General features: G+C 42.2%; 2 protein-coding genes across 6 annotated transcripts in view; one reads left to right on the top strand and one right to left on the bottom strand.

The window, feature by feature from the left end:
- The window catches only part of RFC1 (replication factor C subunit 1), a 37,154-nt gene extending 31,398 nt beyond the window's left edge, over window positions 1-5,756 (top strand). For both annotated transcript variants that reach the window (XM_081875673.1, XM_081875672.1), the window contains 4 exons: window positions 258-403; window positions 1,540-1,753; window positions 3,515-3,691; window positions 5,485-5,756. In XM_081875673.1, the coding sequence (XP_081731799.1) occupies window positions 258-403; window positions 1,540-1,753; window positions 3,515-3,691; window positions 5,485-5,562 (615 nt within the window). In that variant the 3' untranslated portion in view covers window positions 5,563-5,756. The remainder of the gene's footprint in view (window positions 1-257; window positions 404-1,539; window positions 1,754-3,514; window positions 3,692-5,484) is intronic.
- Window positions 5,757-6,065: 309 nt separating this feature from the next.
- Window positions 6,066-18,921, bottom strand: part of WDR19 (WD repeat domain 19) — a 39,803-nt gene continuing 26,947 nt past the window's right edge. For all 4 annotated transcript variants that reach the window (XM_081875633.1, XM_081875636.1, XM_081875634.1 and 1 more), the window contains 10 exons: window positions 18,411-18,479; window positions 17,993-18,070; window positions 15,814-15,910; window positions 14,732-14,856; window positions 14,335-14,416; window positions 13,389-13,539; window positions 9,080-9,203; window positions 8,679-8,755; window positions 7,021-7,142; window positions 6,066-6,247 (listed from right to left, as the gene is read on the bottom strand). In XM_081875633.1, coding sequence (XP_081731759.1) covers window positions 7,031-7,142; window positions 8,679-8,755; window positions 9,080-9,203; window positions 13,389-13,539; window positions 14,335-14,416; window positions 14,732-14,856; window positions 15,814-15,910; window positions 17,993-18,070; window positions 18,411-18,479 — 915 coding nt within the window. In that variant the 3' untranslated portion in view covers window positions 6,066-6,247; window positions 7,021-7,030. The remainder of the gene's footprint in view (window positions 6,248-7,020; window positions 7,143-8,678; window positions 8,756-9,079; window positions 9,204-13,388; window positions 13,540-14,334; window positions 14,417-14,731; window positions 14,857-15,813; window positions 15,911-17,992; window positions 18,071-18,410; window positions 18,480-18,921) is intronic.

The raw sequence follows: 18,921 nt of genomic DNA, 5'->3' as shown, positions 1-18,921 counted from the left end.
AGAAACCTCGTCTTTTACGTAGCTGAAATGCAGCCCACTACTTTGCCTCTTGCTGGGCCCAACACATGACCCCTGGAATTAATGGGGGCCCTGGGCTGGAAAAGGATCCCTACTGGTGATGGGACTTCCATCTTCACTTCTGTTCTGCTACTATTGCCTTGGGTACCATTCTGTATTTTCTGTGTAGCGTATTAGAAAATAATGATGTCCATTATAGTCTCCAGGGAAAACTGACGGATGTTTCCTTCATTGTTCAGGCCATTTATTCAAGTGTCCTCCCTGGGGAGCTGATGAGAGGCTACATGAAACAATTCCCAAATTTCCCAAGCTGGCTGGGCAAATTTTCATCAACAGGAAAGCACGACCGTATCATGCAAGAGCTGTCGATGCACATGAGCCTCAGGTAATCCTGGTGACCTGTGTTGCAAATTCCCCCATTATGGACAGTGTTAGAAACTCAAGATACATAAGCCAAAAGGCACCTGAAACTAGGTTACGGTCACCACAACAGAATGTTTTGGTACCGCCTCCCCTCCCTTTAAAATTTATTGTGACTATTCATCTCATATCTACACCGCTTTATATTTTTAAAAAATCTCAAAGCAACACATTAAAACATCAAATAAAACAAATGCAAGCTTCAGGGGAAATATTTCAGATCCTTCTCTAAGTGACATTTTGCTTTCCCCATATTTATTTATTTATTTACGTACTTAATTTATATAGCTGCTCCATAGCAGAAGGACTGTAGGAAGCCAGGGTGGTGTAGTGGTTAGTGTGTCGGACTCGGACCTGGGAAATCAGGGTTCAAATCCCCATTCAGTCATGAAGCTCACTGGGTGATCTTGGGCCAGTCACAGCGTTTTAATCTACCTCACAGGGTTGTTGATCACTGTGGCCATGTTTACACAATTAACAAGTTGCCAAAGGTTTAGAATGTGAGATTCTTTTTTACTGCTGATTACTGAAACCTGCAAAGCATTTCGTATAATCTTCTGTAATTAGAATTCTGCAGAACACAATTTATCAACAGGAAATGGGTCAACATGCTGAGTTCTTACACATTTTTTTCAATACCCGCATACTTTCTTGATTTTGCATTAAACTGGTATTCCCATTCTGCAAGATAGATCTTAAATATGTTACATTGTCGGGTAGATGACTGCTGCATTCATAGTATTTTGGGTGTCCTTTGGGCAGAAGAATTCTGGTTTAGAGAGTATTCTTTGGGTGGAAGGTCCTGCTGCATGACTCCTCACCTTTGTCGGTAGTCCCTCGAGCTGCATTGCCTGCTTGGCACATAGGTACTTTCCAACATGCTAAGCACACCCTCCTGCCTCTGTTTTGCCCTTCAGATGAACTTACATCTGCTTTATACCAGTCTAGAAGGATGGCCATACCTCAACCCACTGAGTGATGTTCACTAGAGTATGGCAGCGATGGGACCTGAGATTGCCTGTATGCAGAGCATGAGCCCTCCCTGCCTTCAGAAAGGCTTTAGGGGGAAACCCACATAATGCTTCTTCTCCCTCCCTATAGGACACATGCAAGCAAGAGAGCAGTAAATCTGGACTATTTGTCATACTTACGAGATGCAATTGTGAAACCTTTGACTTGCCTGGGAACAGATGGAGTGCAGGATGCTGTAACATTTATGGATACTTACTGCTTGATGAAGGAAGATGTCGAAAGCATAATGGAAGTAACCAGTTGGGGAGGCAAACCTAGTGAATTTTCTAAAGTTGATTCCAAGGTAAGTTGCTCTTACATGGATTGCTGTCTGCCAAAAACATTTTATGGGCTTCCTTAAGTAGGATTCTCATATGTCCCCCCCCCCTCCCCCGTAACCTATTTCAAAATGGAACATCAGGTGTTGGCTGTGAATGTTGCATCTGGTGCATGTAGGAGGCATCCTTGGGACGAGAGTAGCCTAAACCACCAAGCCTCTTGAGCTTGCTGATCATAAGGTTGGCGGTTCAAATCCACATGACAGGGTGAGCTCCCGTTGCTCTGTCCCAGCACCTGCCAACCTAGCAGTTCAAAAGCACGTCAAAGTGCAAGTAGAGAAATAGGTACCGCTGCAGCAGGAAGGTGAACTGCATTTCCGTGTGCTCTGGCACTCGTCGCGGTGTTCTGTGGTGCCAGAAGTGGTTTAGTCAGGCTGGCCACATGACCTGGAAAGCTGTCTGTGGACAAACGCTGGCTCCTTTGGCCTGAAGCGAGATAAGCACTGCACTCCATAGTCTAATTCGACTGGACTTAACCGTCCAGGGATCCTTTACCTTAGGAGGCATCCAGAAGTGAGTGAGTAACTTTCGTCGCAATGTAGGCATGAGTCATTGGGGGATTTAACCCTCTGTGCCCACTGGCGGAGAAAGAGGAGTGCAGGGGGAGCGCCTTTGCATGGTTTTAGTCACTAGGCTGATTATATAAGCGGTGGGTTTTTTTTTTTAAGAATGTTTAGATCTTGTTGTTCAAATAAGCTCAGAGCAGAACAGATAAGGTTGTAGGTGGGCCAATTAATCTACTGCTTCAGAAGTAAACTAGATTTGCCATATGGGATTCTTTGGGTTGGCTGATACATGAGACAGGCTCTTGCAGGTAAAGAAGAGCAAGCGAGCAGAAAGGCCTAAGGAAGATAGTAACAGGCAAGGTTCAGTTTCCGTGGGTTAGAGCTCACGTGTTCAGATACTTAGGCCAGTTTGTCAGTATTTGGGAGCCTCCCAAAAGTGTGAGTTTATTCTTAAGAGGAAGATTTTATTCCCTTTCAAGGATGAGAAATACTGGCCCATGGGTCGAATGTACCCCACAGCACGTCTGCGGTCCAGCCCACAATCTCTCCCCTGCACACAACAATTAGGCTCAATTGTGGTGGGAGGGTTAGCTCTGCCCTGCCCTGGCCATAAATGGGACCTTTTTCAAGTCTAACTGCTGTGCAGCCATTTATGGCTGAGAAAGAAGGGAGAGAGGTTTGACAGAATGGAAATGGGTAGCTCCACTCCACTCCAACAACTTTAGCTTTGGATCTATCCACCAACTCTACTCCCATTCACCCCAAGTCAGATAAACACCTCTTGAATGATTTTTATCCTGAGGAAATGTTCTTGACATTGGACTGCTCTCTTTGGCTGGGAATCAAAATGGAAAATGGAAATCTCCCTTCCTCTTCAAAATGTTTTACCCTTGTTTTGTTTTACTGAGGAATGATGTGTCCTAGCTAACATAACACAGTGGTTTTCAAACATGCTTCCATCTTCTTATGCAACTGCTGTGTGTTGCAGAGGATTCCAAGGCATGGTGTTCAGAGTTGTTGGACTCCATTACTTCATGTGAATCGAGTGAATTCTGGCAAACACCTGCCTCCTGCATTTGCACATTACTTGAAAAGATCAGCAGTAATGGAAAAGCTGTCTTTTCAGAAAACCTGCTGCTTCAGAACTGCTGCTCATAGCTGGTAAGTGGTCACAGGGAAACTTCAGTGCCTCACTCCAGATCTTTCCTTTATTGTGTGCAGGTTAAATCTGCCTTCACACGAGCCTATAACAAAGAGGCCCACCTTACACCATATTCTCTGCAAGTGGTGCATAAGGCGAATCGACGAGTAGGATCGTCGGTGGATGAAGAACTGGAAGCTGAAGAAATCCCGTCTGAGAACGAGCAAGAGACTATTGAGAATGATGCAATGATTAAGGTAACATTTTTTTGGCTGACAGGGCAGTTAAATGCCAGGGAAAATAAAACCATCTTTAAAGGTTTAATAAAACAAGGGACTGATTTGCACAAGGCTTCTGTCATCTGCCAGTGTGTGTTCTTATTAAGTCTTGTTTACACCAGTAAAGTGATTGGTCTGAAGTTTGGGCCAAAAGTGTTCAGACACCTTGAGTCATAAATCCTTAGTTAAAAAACAATAAACCAGATACTCTGGCTTGCAACAGACTTGTTCATAGCAGGAAAATAAATTAGAGCCTGATACTGTCCTATGTTTTCATAATGTTAGAAGCTGAGGGTAGCCTTTGAATGTTTGCTTTCCACAAGAGCTTTTGGAATTATTCCTCTGGAGGTGTACGTGTGGAAAATGTTATGTGAAAATTAATAATCCATACAGACTTTTCAGGGAAGATTTGCAAGTGGGAAATAGTAGTTATATTGGACCTTTGCATTTCTCGACAGACACATGGAATGCAGTTCCACTGCATACTGTGTGTATTTCCATGGGAACATGTTCCATTTCCCATGGAAGCAGATGTTGTGGGGAACCAAGCCTGAGTAAATGTAGTAGTGGCCTTATTTGCATGGGTGATAGTTTACAGTACATCTAAACCTACGAGGATTGTGGTTTGTCTCACTGAAAGCAAACTAGTATTATAATATCTCTGAAAACAGGCAAGTTGATGTCTTCATATGCCACCTTTCCTTACTGAAGAAATGTTGCCGTGAGACATTATTTTGTCATGCTAGCAGTGTTGCAGTTGTGAAACCTTGCAATTTAATAGAAACTGTCCTCAATACTACTGATTTTCTGGCATGAAGCATAAAATGTGACGTTAATTTTCTTCATCTGTATAATTTTCCTTATAATCATTTGGTTTTAATTCCCATCCTTTCTAAATGTTCACTGAACTTAGAAATGTGAGCAGGGCAGTATTACAGGAAAGATGCTTTTATTTATTTGTTCTGGTCAACTTATCCCTTCGTACTTTCTCTTTCCTTACAGCTTCCCTTGAGAAGGAGGGGTGGTATTTTTAAAAAAAGAAATGTTGTGTGCTTTTTTGGCCTGGGTTGATATATTGATACATGGGCCATGATGGCTGCTTCATTCGGTGGTGTATCACAGGTGAGACAGTTGTTGCTCCTGAGTCCCTCTGCCACACCAGAGGGACACAGGAGTGGCTGCTGTTTCAGCTGCTCTGCAGTGGAGCAGTTTAATGAAGCCCGGGGGGGGGGGGGGCCATTGGCCAACTGAGAAGCTGATCAAGCCCCCCCCTGCAACCAAAGGCTCCACCTGCTTGGCTACTGCCACCTGGCTGGATAGACTGAGTCTTTACTCCCAGGGTGATTGACCAGGGTAAAGATGCAGCACACCCTGGATGAAGGCAGCCAGGGGCACCCAGTCGTCCACACAAGCAAGTGGCTGGTCTTACAACTCCCAAGTGACCAACAAGGAGGAAAGAGACTGCCCCCCTGCCCGCTCACGAGGAGGCAACACACAGAGCAGTTTAAGGAAGCCCCTGGGACCCTACCCTCCAGCTTGTGTGGTAATGTAAAGGGGCTTGCTCAGCCAATGTAGCTGGCTGCTTCTACCTCCCCTAAGGTGGAGAGGCATTTCAGACATTATGGTATAGCAGCATTTAGCTTCTGCTATATCATAATGCTGAAATATTGCCCAGCTCTAGTGCTTTTAGAGACCTTAAAAGCAATTTGCAAGTATTCCTTGGGACAGAAATATTTCCATCTGACTTAAAAACTGATTTTTCTTTTCTGCAGAAGACAACCAAGACTGCTAAGCAACCAAAAAGGAATGGAGATGTTAAAAGGGGGAAAGCCAAGAAGAAGTCTAAATAAATGGTTCAGTGCTGACAAATGCTCCGAACCAGCTATGCAACTGTTACTTTATGCTGGGGGTGTTGATAAAACAAGCTTAGTCATTTTATCATCACTACACAAATACAAATATGTAATATACTGAATAAATAGGACTAAATGCAATTCTCTATCTATTGATTTGTATGCACAGTGGCTTAGTTAACAACATCTAGGGGAAAAAACCACTGGCCTGTTTGTTGCATTTACAATATTTCATCTGTGCAAAGCTGATACTTTTTAAAAATAGCTATTATTATGTTGTCAATTCCTGTATATATATATATAGTATATAGATTGATCTCTTTTGTACATTATGAGAACACAGCAATGTTTAAAAATTGCAATAAAACTAATTTCATATTTTTAACCAATTTTTCTTTTTTGCTTCTTGTATCTTACGCCGACTGGGGTTTAGGTTCTCTATTCGACCCTGCCCTTGCCATCTTCAAGAAATCTTGCCAGCTACATAAATTTAAGACTAATTTTTAGCATTAAAAATTTATTGTAAACCAAAAAGGCCATAGTACAAAATTTCTATAAAAGAAATATTTACAGTTTCACAGATCTGATAAACTATAAAATAATTTCAAGCATAGCCATACCAACTGGGCTTAAAGTTTTGAAGCATCCTCTAGCGTTGCAGCATTTGGCTGGCCACTATCTCCTGAAAATAAACACAGATATTCTAACTCTGAACATTTTGTATTGGAGAACACCAGTCTGGTAGCTAAAAACATGAAATGTCGCAAACTACATAGATTCAACATTCTGGGAAAACGAGAACAATTGGCAAACTTTTAAAATTATGTTTCTACATTATTTCAACAAACTCTCCTATAAAATTCCCCTCCGTGCTATGCAAGACCACAAACTACCCTCTATTTTTAGCAGTCAATATTCCATTAAATTTTTGAGATTCCTGTATTGCAGTGTGTTGGACTAGATACCCTTAGCAACCCAACTCTCTGATTCTGTAATCACATCACCTCTTTGATGGCCCTTGAGGGTTTCTCTGCATTCCTTCCCTGCCAAATCAACATGATGCAGACAACACTGCACTACTACGTTCAAAGCCTTTCACCCAGTAAGATCTCAAAACATCCTGCCTGGGTGTCCTGTGCCATATGAAACACAGGCTGCTGCCATTTCAGAGGTAATCGCAACCTGATGGTTGAAAAGAAGTATAGAGCCCTAGGATTCCTAACTTCCCAGTGCACCCATTTTAAACCTATGCCACATTTGCATTTTTTAATTTATTTTGGTGGCTCAGTGATTATATAGGTCATCAATGAGGAAGTCAGAACAAGAACTACATCACTGCCAGAGAAACCAGACACCGGTTGGACCGTTTGCTCCCTTAGACATTAACGAAATAAAAATTTAGTCCATAAGATGCTATGAAGTTCTAGAAATGAGACCCAAGGTTGAAACACTTACCTGACTATAATCATTGCTCCACTTCAGGCTTGAGGTATGGTGTACAGTCAGCAGTTTTCTTAAGGCTCATAATCTCAACTTTTTCTGAACACATGGGACACGTGCTTTCATACTGTAACAAGCTGTTTAAGAAAGACACATTTTCACAACATGCCTAATACAGGGTGCCCTGTCATTTTGATTATTTTATACTGGTCGAAATAGTTTGTGTCTGTCTTACACAGGCATAGGCAAACTTCGGCCCTCCAGATGTTTTGAGACTACAATTCCCATCATCCCTGACCACTGGTCCTGTTAGCTAGGGATGGTGGGAATTGCAATCCCAAACATCTGGAGGGCCGAAGTTTGCCTATGCCTGGTCTTACAGGTGAATAATTTTGGCACCTTGGGGCAATGGAGGAAGGGATTCTCTTTGTCCAAGTGCTTTGTTGATGCTGAAGGTACATGAGGCTGCATACCCTTAAAAAGTATTGCTGCCCATGTCAGGTTTCAGCACTTGGAATGTGCCAAACAGGAATAGATTCCTAATAACACCAACCACCAAAATGCAGTGAGCACATGGACTGCTCCTAGAGTCAGGAGTCAGCTCAGTGTCCTAACATGAAGTCCAGAATACTCTGGGAGACCAGCCACTAAAAAAGGCTGTTTGCCTTTATCAGATGATCCCCAGAACTTGTAATACTAGTTGTCCAAGTCAAGTTAAATGTTCAGAAATATTCCTAGGGTTGTGTTAAATATATGTCCATTTCAATTTTCAGAATGGAGGAAGTGGAGATGTTCTCCCCACAAACCCATCATATGTGCAAATTTGCAACTTCTCAAATATGTTTATATGCATTGTTTTCCCCATTCCACTGCAGATGGCTAGAGTCTTGCCCCATTTCCTAGAGTTATCCCAGCCAACCAAGGATCATTTAGGATACCACAAAGTTATGTATGCAGTAAATTTTGACCACATGCTGACTTCACTGAGAGCAAATAAAGCTGGTTTAGAATAAAGGAAATGAATGCTTCTTGGACATGATCCTAGCCAGTCAATACATATTAAAATGTTAATGAAGAACTTGCAGACAGACACACAAACACTTTTAACTCAGTCCTAACTGTTATGTGCTATGGAGTTTTGTGATGGAGCCCCTGGCACTGATTGGCTGAGTTCACAGAGATGTAGGGCAGACAAGTTCTATTTGGCTGGAATACAATGATCCTAGAGAAGGGCTGGGCAGGGCTGACAGAAGGACCTATGCAAAAAGGAGCCTAGGAAAGGCAAGTGGTGTCCTTGAGAAAGTAATGGTGCTTTATGTTGGCTTAAAGAATTGATATAATGAGAAGTCTGAGCAGAAAAGGAAAAAGTATAGCTGGTGCCTATCTGAAGGGCATATTTGGCTAAGCAGGGATGGCATAGGTTATGGTGCCACCTAGCTGAAGGAAATCTAGTGTACACAGTGGTACAAAAGAGGTGTGCAAGGCCAAGAGTTTCAGAGGTGAGAAAAGATTAAGTTCGATTTTTAATTCAAAATAAACTTGACGGATGATTGGTTGCAAATCTCATGTATATGTTGAATCGATCTAGTGTCTGATTTGCTTTGAGGATCACGGTAAACGTCTCTGGCATTTAAGTAATATCCTAAAGGAAGATGAAAAAGATTCCAACTTACTTTCTGAATGCTGAATATAGAGCAGGGAAGTCACAGTGGGGGCACACAGTCCAGTCATCTTTTACCATATGTCGTCCCTAAAACGAAGAGGGTGATTAAACCTGGTGGAAAATATTCCAAATTGCTCTGCATCAACCTATAGTGGACAGGGGCCATATGCTACAAATGACTTGTTTCTAAACCAATGACATGTAGCAGGGGGGCACCAAAGGGTGCAAAATCTAAAAGTAACATTCAAAAAGCAAGAAAATTCTGAGATTTTGCAGAGTGGAAACAAATAGTGTGAAATAGTGTGAACCACTTTCAAATAATAGGATTTTTCAGTTTCAGCATTAAAAATTTAAGGTAAGAACAGTTACACCTTCTTGAAGAGTAGTCTATTATATTCAAATGATACTTACTGTGGCAATACAGTATGGGAGGTTGTTTTTACAGCCAGCGCAGAGAAGCTCACTTTCAGGCAGCAAGAATTCACAGTAGGGACATGGGGTGGTGGGCTCTTCCGCTTCGGCTGTGTCAGGTCGTCTGTTAGTAGAAAGAAATTCCATTAAGACATTTTAACAAAGACGGTCAGGGTTTTTTTAATCTACGAGGATAGCAGAAGTGTTTTCCTAGCTTACAGAGACTTAGCTCTGCTAATGATAAGTGTGAATAACTGTAATGAAAGATGCTTAATGCAAATAAGCAGCATGCTGATGTATGTAGCTCAAAAGTTCCAAACTTGTTCCTCCTCTGCTTCCTTGCCAGGCTGGAGGAAACAAACCAGAGGCTATCTTTATGTTGCATATGAACCAGAGTCTGCAGGAAGCCAAGATTAAACTTGGACTACAACTCCAATAATCCAGCAACATCTGGAGAGCCACAGTGCCTTTATCCTTCCAACCAGGTGACAATTCAGCAGATTGGCTTTGCAATACAGTTATTATTGTAAATGACTATTAGCTGCCTCTGGAACACTAGTACTTATGAAATATATTTTTGACATTGGTTTCTGCAAAACTCAGGAAATACTTATTAAAACTTCTGCATAGGTGGCATTCCCCTTCATGGATCACTGCCTTGCCGTGGCAAAGGGGCTTGAATAACTCGGAGAAGCTATGAGCTATGCCGCGCAGGGCCACCCAAGATGGACAGGTCATAGTGGAGAGTTTTGACCAAACGTGATCCACCTGGAGCAGGAACCGGCAAGCCACTCCAGTATCCCTGCCAAGAAAACTCAATGGACAAAGACAACAGGCATATAAAAGTTATGACGCTGGAAGATGAGCCCCTCAGGTCGGAAGGCGTCCAACATGCTACTAAGGAAGAGCGGAGGACAAGTACAAGTAGATTCAGAGCTGATGAAGCGGCTGGGCCAAAGCCGAAAGGACGCTCAGTTGCGGATATGCCTGGAAGCGAAAGGAAAGTCCAATGCTGTAAAGAAAAATATTGCATAGGAACCTGGAATGTAAGAACCATGAACCTTGGTAAGTTGGATGTGGTCAAAAATGAGATGGCAAGAATTAAATATTGACATCCTGGGCATCAGTGAACTAAAATGGATGGGAATGGGTGAATTCAGTTCGGATGACCATCATATCTACTACTGTGGGCAAGAATCCCATAAAAGAAATGGAGTGGCCCTCATAGTCAACAAAAGAGTGGCAAAAGCTGTATTGGGATGCAATCTCAAAAATGATAGAATGATCTCGATACGAATCCAAGGCAGACCTCTTAACATCACAGTAATCCAAGTTTATGCACCAACCACTGGTGCTGAAGAAACTGAAACTGAGCAATTCTATGAAGACTTACAACACCTTATAGAATTGACACCAAAGAAGGATGTTCTTCTCATTATAGGGGATTGGAATGCTAAAGTAGGGAGTCAAGAGATAAAAGGAACAACTGGCAAGTTTGGCCTTGGAGTTCAAAACGAAGCAGGGCAAAGGCTAATAGAGTTCTGCCAAGAGAACAAGCTCATCACAAACACTCTTTTCCAACAACACAAGAGACGACTCTACACATGGACATCACCAGATGGGCAGCATCGAAATCAGATTGATTATATTCTCTGCAGCCAAAGATGGAGAAGCTCTATACAGTCAGCAAAAACAAGACCTGGAGCAGACTGTGGCTCAGATCATCAGCTTCTTATAGCAAAATTCAAGCTTAAACTGAAGAAAGTAGGAAAAACCACTGGGCCGGTAAGATACAATCTAAGTCAAATCCCTTATGAATACACAGTGGAAGTGAGGAACAGGTTTAAGGATTTAGATTTGGTGGACAGAGTGCCTGAAGAACTATGGATGGAGGCTCGTAACATTATACAGGAGGCAGCAACTAAAACCATCCCAATGAAAAGAAAATGCAAGAAAGCAAAGTGGCTGTCCAACGAGGCCTTACAAATAGCGGAGGAGAGAAGGCAAGCAAAATGCGAGGGAGATAGTGAAAGATACAGGAAATTGAATGCAGATTCCAAAAAAAATAGCAAGGAGAGACAAGAAGGCCTTCTTAAACGAGCAATGCAAAGAAATAGAGGAAAACAACAGAATGGGAAGAACCAGAGATCTGTTCAAGAAAATTGGAGATCTGAAAGGGACATTTCGTACAAAGATTACCATAATAAAGGATAAAAGTGGTAAGGACCTAACAGAAGCAGAAGACATCAAGAAGAGGTGGCAAGAATACACAGAGGAATAATACCAGAAAGATATGGATGGCTCGTACACCCCAGGCACTGTGGTTGCTGACCTTGAGCCAGACATCCTGAAGAGTGAAGTGAAATGGGCCTTAGAAAGCACTGCTAATAACAAGGCCAGTGGAAGTGATGGTATTCCAGCTGAACTACTTAAAATTTTAAAAGATGATGCTGTTAAGGTGCTACACTCAATATGCCAGCAAGTTTGGAAAACTCAGCAGTGGCCAGAGGATTGGAGAAGATCAGTCTGCATCCCAATCCCAAAGAAGGGCAGTGCCAAAGAATGCTCCAACTACTGTACAATTGCACTCATTTCACATGCTAGCAAGGTTATGCTTAAAATTATAAAAGGAAGACTCAAGCAGTATGTGGACCGAGAACTCCCAGAAGTGCAAGCTGGATTTAGAAGAGGCAGAGGAACCAGAGACCAAATTGCAAACATGAGCTGGATTATGGAGAAAGCTAGAGAATTCCAGAAAGACATCTACTTTTGCTTCATTGACTATGCAAAAACCTTTGACTGTGTCGACCACAGCAAACTATGGCAAGTTCTTAAAGAAATGGGAGTGCCTGATCACCTCATCTGTCTCCTGAGAAATCTCTATGTGGGACAAGAAGCTACAGTTAGAACTGGATATGGAACAACTGATTGGTTCAAAATTGGAAAAGGAGTACGGCAAGGCTGTATATTGTCTCCCTGCTTATTTAACTTATATGCAGAATTCATCATGCGAAAGGCTGGGCTGGATGAATCCCAAGCCGGAATTAAGATTGCCGGAAGAAATATCAACAACCTCAGATATGCGGATGACACAACCTTGATGGCAGAAAGCGAGGAGGAATTAAAGAACCTTTTAACGAGGGTGAAAGAGGAGAGCGCAAAATATGGTCTGAAGCTCAACATCAAAAAAACGAAGATCATGGCCACTGGGGCCCATCACCTCCTGGCAAATAGAAGGGGAAGAAATGGAGGCAGTGAGAGATTTTACTTTCTTGGGCTCCATGATCTCTGCAGATGGTGACAGCAGTCACGAAATTAAAAGATGCGTGCTCCTTGAGAGAAAGGCGATGGCAAACCTAGACAGCATCTTAAAAAGCAGAGACATCACCTTGCCAACAAAGGTCCGTATAGTTAAAGCCATGGTTTTCCCAGTAGTGATGTATGGAAGTGAGAGCTGGACCATAAAGAAGGCTGATCGCCAAAGAATTGATGCTTTTGAATTATGGTGCTGGAGGAGACTCTTGAGAGTCCCATGGACTGCAAGAAGATCAAACGCATCCATTCTTAAGGAAATTAGCCCTGAGTGCTCGCTGGAAGGACAGATCGTGAAGCTGAGGCTCCAATACTTTGGCCACCTCATGAGAAGAGAAGACTCCCTGGAAAAGACCCTGATGTTGGGAAAGATGGAGGGCACAAGGAGAAGGGGACGACAGAGGACGAGATGGTTGGACAGTGTTCTCGAAGCTACAAACATGAGTCTGACCAAACTGCGGGAGGCAGTGGAAGACAGGAGTGCCTGGCGTGCTCTGGTCCATGGGGTCACGAAGAGTCGGACACGACTGAACGACTAAACAACAACATAGGTGGCATTATACACAGGTGAGGCTACCCCAAATATCTAAAGAAGTCAACACTACTTGTTGGAGGGGGTGTGTAGTCAACGGTACTTATTTTCATATATGGTGGTTTGGCAACATCATCAAACCTTTCTGGAGTGCTGTCTTCAAATAAATCAGGTTGAATCGTAACAAAACAATTGAAATGTCTCCTGGATCCTGCTTTTGCATGTAATATTATTACATGTGTTGCTTGCAGGGTTGGGTCACAGACTAAAATTTGTGGTTGTGGATAACTCTGCTTAACAGCCAATACCAATGTATATTTACTTAAAAGTAAGTTCTACTGCATTTCATAGGACTTACTCCCAAGTAAGTGTGCATCAAACTGCAGTTTTCGAGTACTGCCACTATACTCTCAAGCTAATTTTATCAATGCATTTCCAAACTTCAGTTACACAGAGACAACTCACCTAACCATGGCTTCAATCTTCTTTTTGTATTTCAGATCAATTTTATTACGGTACTCTGGTCTCATCAACATTGCAGCAAAACCAAATGCTGACTTCTTCAGTCCTGCTCTGTGACATTCAATGACTGTTGAAGTCAGGATGGGCACAATGTCTACAAGAAGAACAATGGCGATAATTTTATTTCCAATGGCAATAGAAAGCCTTGGGCTATGGTCCTTCATTTTTGGCTTCCAGTTATAACTTTCCGGATTTTCAGAGAGCCGCTAATTGATTTGACTTTCCTGAATTTTAGAGAAAACACATGGGAAGGGGTAGGAATAGCAACGACACCCAACAGCTGGCATCAATTAGCTGCATATATTTCTAGTAAATCCATGCAAATATTCTAAGAAAGTAAGAAATGTTTCATTGGGTAAAACTGAAGTTCCACTTGCTGCAGCACCATCTCTACCAATGCTTGAATTTCAGTTACATGCCTCTGGGCAATTCACTAAACTGGGAGTAATTCCTAAAGCAGCAATGGTTAACCCCCGACCTGGTGGTCTGGTATGGGCCTCCAAGCAAGTTTTCTGCTCCCCACTCAAGACCATATCAATTGTGATGGTGGCAGCAAAAAGAAAAGTTGAAGTAGACATACTGCTGGAGTTGGCAGAGGTTTAGCTTTCTGCCCATCCAGTGCCCTGACAGGGAAGCCAATCGTCCCCTCTCTGGTCATCTGATCAATTATATGACGCAAAGAGGAAGTAATAACCCCCATTAACAGCTGGTCTACATAATGCAGCTTTTCTCAACCTTGGGTCCCCAGATGTCATGGGACTACAACTCCCATCATCTCTATAGCTACCAGGACCAGTGACCAGGGCTGATGGGAGTTGTAGTCCAACCATGTCTGGGAATGCAAGGTTGAGAACGGCAGATGCCACTTCCCAGTATAGTTAACACTTACGGGATGGAAACTTGCTGATGTTGTTGGCCACGCGAATGAGCATACGTGCTCCCTTCAAATGGTCGCCACATTTAACGTGAATCTGAGAGAGAAATGGAGTTATTCACAAAGCTAAACAGTTGCAATCTTGAAGGTCTGTCCAGCCATGTGGTGCGCGCGCGCGCGCGCGCGCTCTCTCTCTCTCTCTCTCTCTCTCTCACACACACACACACACACACACACACACACACACACAGTGTGTGAGGCCCTTTGAGAACTTTGGAGCTAAACAATGAAGCATTTTAGACACATTTCCCCAAAGTGATCAGGAATCCGCTTAAGCTATTAGGAAAAGGCAGTGGTGGGCAATATGCATTCCATTTTTCACAAGTTTCCATAAATATTTTCAAGGCTTTACCTTTACTAAAATATAGCTGTGTAGAATCATAAGGTTTGTAGCCATCTCAGACGGTATTTTGATTTTCTGGGTTTTCAGCTCCGAATACATACTGAAGAGAACATCATGGGCATTTCGGTAGTTCCCTTTTTCATAAATAAATGACAAAAAATACTAATTAGATTTCAGAAGGATACTGTGCCTCCTTATATTCCAGATTCTCTTAGTTTCAGCTGATTTAAGTAAATTTAGCAAGACCGCATCGCCAGGACGCGGGTTGCACTGTGGGTTAAACCAAAGAGCCTAGGACTTGCAGATCAGAAGGTCAGCAGTTCGAATCCCCGCAACGGGGTGAGCTCCCATTACTCGGTCCCAGCTCCTGCCAACCTAGCAGTTCGAAAGCACGTCAAAGTGCAAGTAGATAATTAGGTACCGCTCCAGCGGGAAGGTAAATGGCGTTTCCGTGCGCTGCTCTAGTTCGCCAGAAGCGGCTTAGTCATGGTGGCCACATGACCCAGAAGCTATACGCCGGCTCCCTCGACCAGTAAAGTGAGCGCCGCAACCCCAGAATCGGTCACGACTGGACCTAACAGTCAGGGGTCTCTTTACCTTTACCTTTACCAGCAAGACTGTATTAGCAACTGCCAGCATATAAGGCATCTTACACGGACACTACTTGTCTAGTGAAATCATGCTCACCAAAACAATTTGCATCTCCAGCCACCAAAGTCTAGAGCAGGGACAGGAAACCTGTGGCCCTTCAGATGCCATTGGACCAGAGCTCCCATCATCCCTGACCATTGGTCATGCTGGCTGGGACTGATGGGAGATGCAGTCCAAAAGCACCTGGAGGCCTACAGGTAGGTAATACAAGCAGTAAGAAATGCTGTAGCGCAGGGAGAAAATGAGAGACAAGGTACAAATCTCAACCCCATGCCAGTTCTAGCTTATGCAGAGAAAAGGCAATGCACTGAAGATGCTTCACACTGTTGTCTCCTTCCCCTTCATTCGCTCTCCTGCTCTTGTCGTTTGTCGTATTTGTTGCTCCAAGCAAAACAGAAGTGCACAAACATTGTAGACTGCTGGAAGTGTAAGTGCCTTACCTGCACACTGCTCTTCTCTGGCAATTATTATGGCCGTCCGGGCAGCTTCTCGGTATTGCTTTAGTGCCATGTACAGCCGAAACAGATACTTGGCTTCCTTTATTAGAGCAAGGAAACAGATGAATAAGAGAAGACAGTGTCTATTTATCCACACATGCATCTTAACCATACTTCAGGCAGAACTGTTGAGGAGCTGCTGAGCTTTAAGCACAGCATCGTTTGCCCAGATTTTCTGTGTGCATATGGAAAGCCTTGGTTCCACAATTTTTTTACACTACTGAGCTAGTTTGTCGAACAGCTTCCCATACACGCATAAAATCTGAACATTTCCACAGGTTTGAAGTGTTATTTTGCAATACACAATAAAATCAGTCAGCTGAAAAAATATTTTAGTGATAGCTTTTTTAAAAATACAGCTTTCCCTCCCATTTTTAGTAATAGTTTTTGTCATAGTTTTTTTAAAAATAAATAAGCATTTGTCTTTAAAGTTTCCAGACATAAAACATTTCTGTTTCTTTTTATCAAATCAGTTTATGCCAAACAGCTATGTTTAAATTGGACAAGTTAAGCCATAAATGGTATTAGAACACTGTAGCATGCAGGTATTACAGTATACATTAGTTAATATTCCTCTGTTATCTAGCTAATACTGATTGAAATAGTTTAGATACTGTGAATATGTTCTGGGTTGAAAACTAGTTAAGTCAGCATAACCCCAGCATTATAAATTATCCTAAAACATTGTGGGATAGGGGTTCAGAAAAGCTACAAGTCATTTTCCACAAATGATGCAAACAATGAGTGTAGAGTCTTGTCCTTTTACAGCACAATCCTACGCATTGAGTGGTCTTACACTTGAGTAAGTGCATATATTAAAGGAAGCAGCCTCATAAATTATTAAATAGCAGCTATGATTGGTTAAAGTAAAAAAAAAAATTACTCACAGAAAGAGACTATGGCAGATGCAGTATAGCAGTTAGAAGAACAAAGGTTTTAAATGAGAAAATAGAACTATTCCAAATAAAACTTCTCAAATAAAGTAATGAGCATGATTACACAAGGTAAAACTATGTCTACTATTAAAAATGGATTTGGTTTCAAAGCATTTCCCATCCCAATTTTATGTAAGAGGAAGAAATGTGCAGAGATGACAAATACACAGCAAAATAGAACCAGACCCAACATCAGTCTTAGCACAGAGAATATTTTTAAGGAAACTAGCTTTTGGTATACTGCCAGCAGCAACCACAGCTCAGTTCTTATACAATTTGCCAGAATTCCTCTGCCTCCTTGTCTTAGACTTTTATTCCAATTTCTCTGCCAATGAACCACAGATTATAGGCAAAATTCAGGTCTAATGCAGTAAGGACACCGTCAGTCTCTCAGAAACAGACAAAAAAAGCAACAGTCCGTACAGGTAAATTGCTACCCTGAAACTAGGGCCGCTCTACACCATAGCTGTCAACTTTTCTCTTTTAAGGGAGATTCCCTTATTCCGAATAGGATTCCTCACAAGGGAAAAGTTGACAGCTATGCTCTACAACCCATTACATTACATTAAGGCAAATCTAGGTTTGCCAATTGTCAAAGACGTTTAACAATTAATTTCTCTTCCCAAGGGGCTCTGGGAATTGTAGTTCTGTGTGGAGAATAGTGGCCCACTAACAACTCTCAGCATTCTGTAGAAACTACACTGCCCAGGATTCTTTTGGGGAAGCCAGAACTGTTTAAAGTGGTATGGTACTGCTTTAAATGTACAGTGGGGCCTCGCAAGATGAAAAGAATCCGTTCCGCGAGTCTCTTCGTCTAGCGGTTTTTTTGTCTTGCGAAGCAAGCCCATTAGCGGCTTAGCGGATTAGCGCTATTAGCGGCTTAGCGGCTATTAGCGGCTTAGTGGATAAGCGGCTTAGAAAAAGGGGGGGAGGGGGAAAAAGTCGGAAAAACTCGCAAGACATTTTCGTCTTGCGAAGCAAGCCCATAGGGAAATTCGTCTTGCGGAGCACCTCCAAAACGGAAAACCCTTTCGTCTAGCGGGTTTTTCGTCTTGTGGGGCACCACTGTATAGTGCAGATAGGGTCTGAGTTTGAAAATCTAGACCAGAGGCCATTTCATTTAAAAAAACCCAAACTAATAGAGGAACAATTATATTAAACATAGATCTATATTTGGAATTTAGTACCTTTGGTATTCCATCACTCTCTCCCATAAGGTGATTTATAAGCTGATTGGTCAAAGCTTCATCTTTCGCCTGTCCTACCTATTGAAAATAAATTGTGAATGGAGTAACACAACACACTGTAGGGAAGGTTCTTTTAATGTGAAATGAACAACACTTATACAGTCAAGCCGCAAATAATTTGGTATCCCAGGCCTACAAATCTGTTATTTACAAGTAATTATACCACATTGAAGGGTCTAAAGTAGAGGATATTTAACATAATAAGGGTTACAATTTTGGAAGAAAAGTAAAATACAGGCTGTAAAATAAATATAAAACAAATAGTCTGGCATTGGTTCTCTGCTTAATCAATTATAGCAATGATACTGAGTTTCTGGTAAAAGGAAGAATCCTCTCCTTCCTAAATGATGTTTCTTACCGTTTCTATTGCCATTTCTATAGCCATAGTATCATCTGCATTTGGATTTTTCAGAAAGTGCTTTAATGCCTAAAAAAAACACATACAGCACTTAATGCCTTATATCTGAGTATTTCTCTGCAAACAAATTACTCTTCAAATCATCTGCATTTCTAAGGAGAATGTGCCTTATGTTACTAAGTGCTTCAAAAGCTAGAAATTAATGTTAACCAATTGGCTGACTAGGTTGGTAGTTTTAAAAATGGCCGGGAGATCTAGATATGCCCCCAAAACACAGCATCAGCCTAATTCCCCAATGTCTCTACTTCATGAAAGATGTTCAGGTTCTTAACTGGATAATACACACAATATAGCAGCATTTTGTGCTCTCCTAAACAGTTGTCTAGGAAGCTTTGGTGCTAAATGTATTGCCTAAATCTCGCCTCCTCTTTTAATCATGAGGGCCACATTTCCTCGTGGACAACCTTCCCAAGTCCACGTACCAATGGCGAGTGTGGCAAAAACAGGTGTG

The sequence above is a fragment of the Podarcis erhardii genome (assembly GCF_964252035.2).
Source record: "Podarcis erhardii genome assembly, chromosome: 9".
Lineage (NCBI taxonomy): Eukaryota > Metazoa > Chordata > Lepidosauria > Squamata > Lacertidae > Podarcis > Podarcis erhardii.
This window is presented reverse-complemented; position numbering and strand designations above follow the sequence as displayed.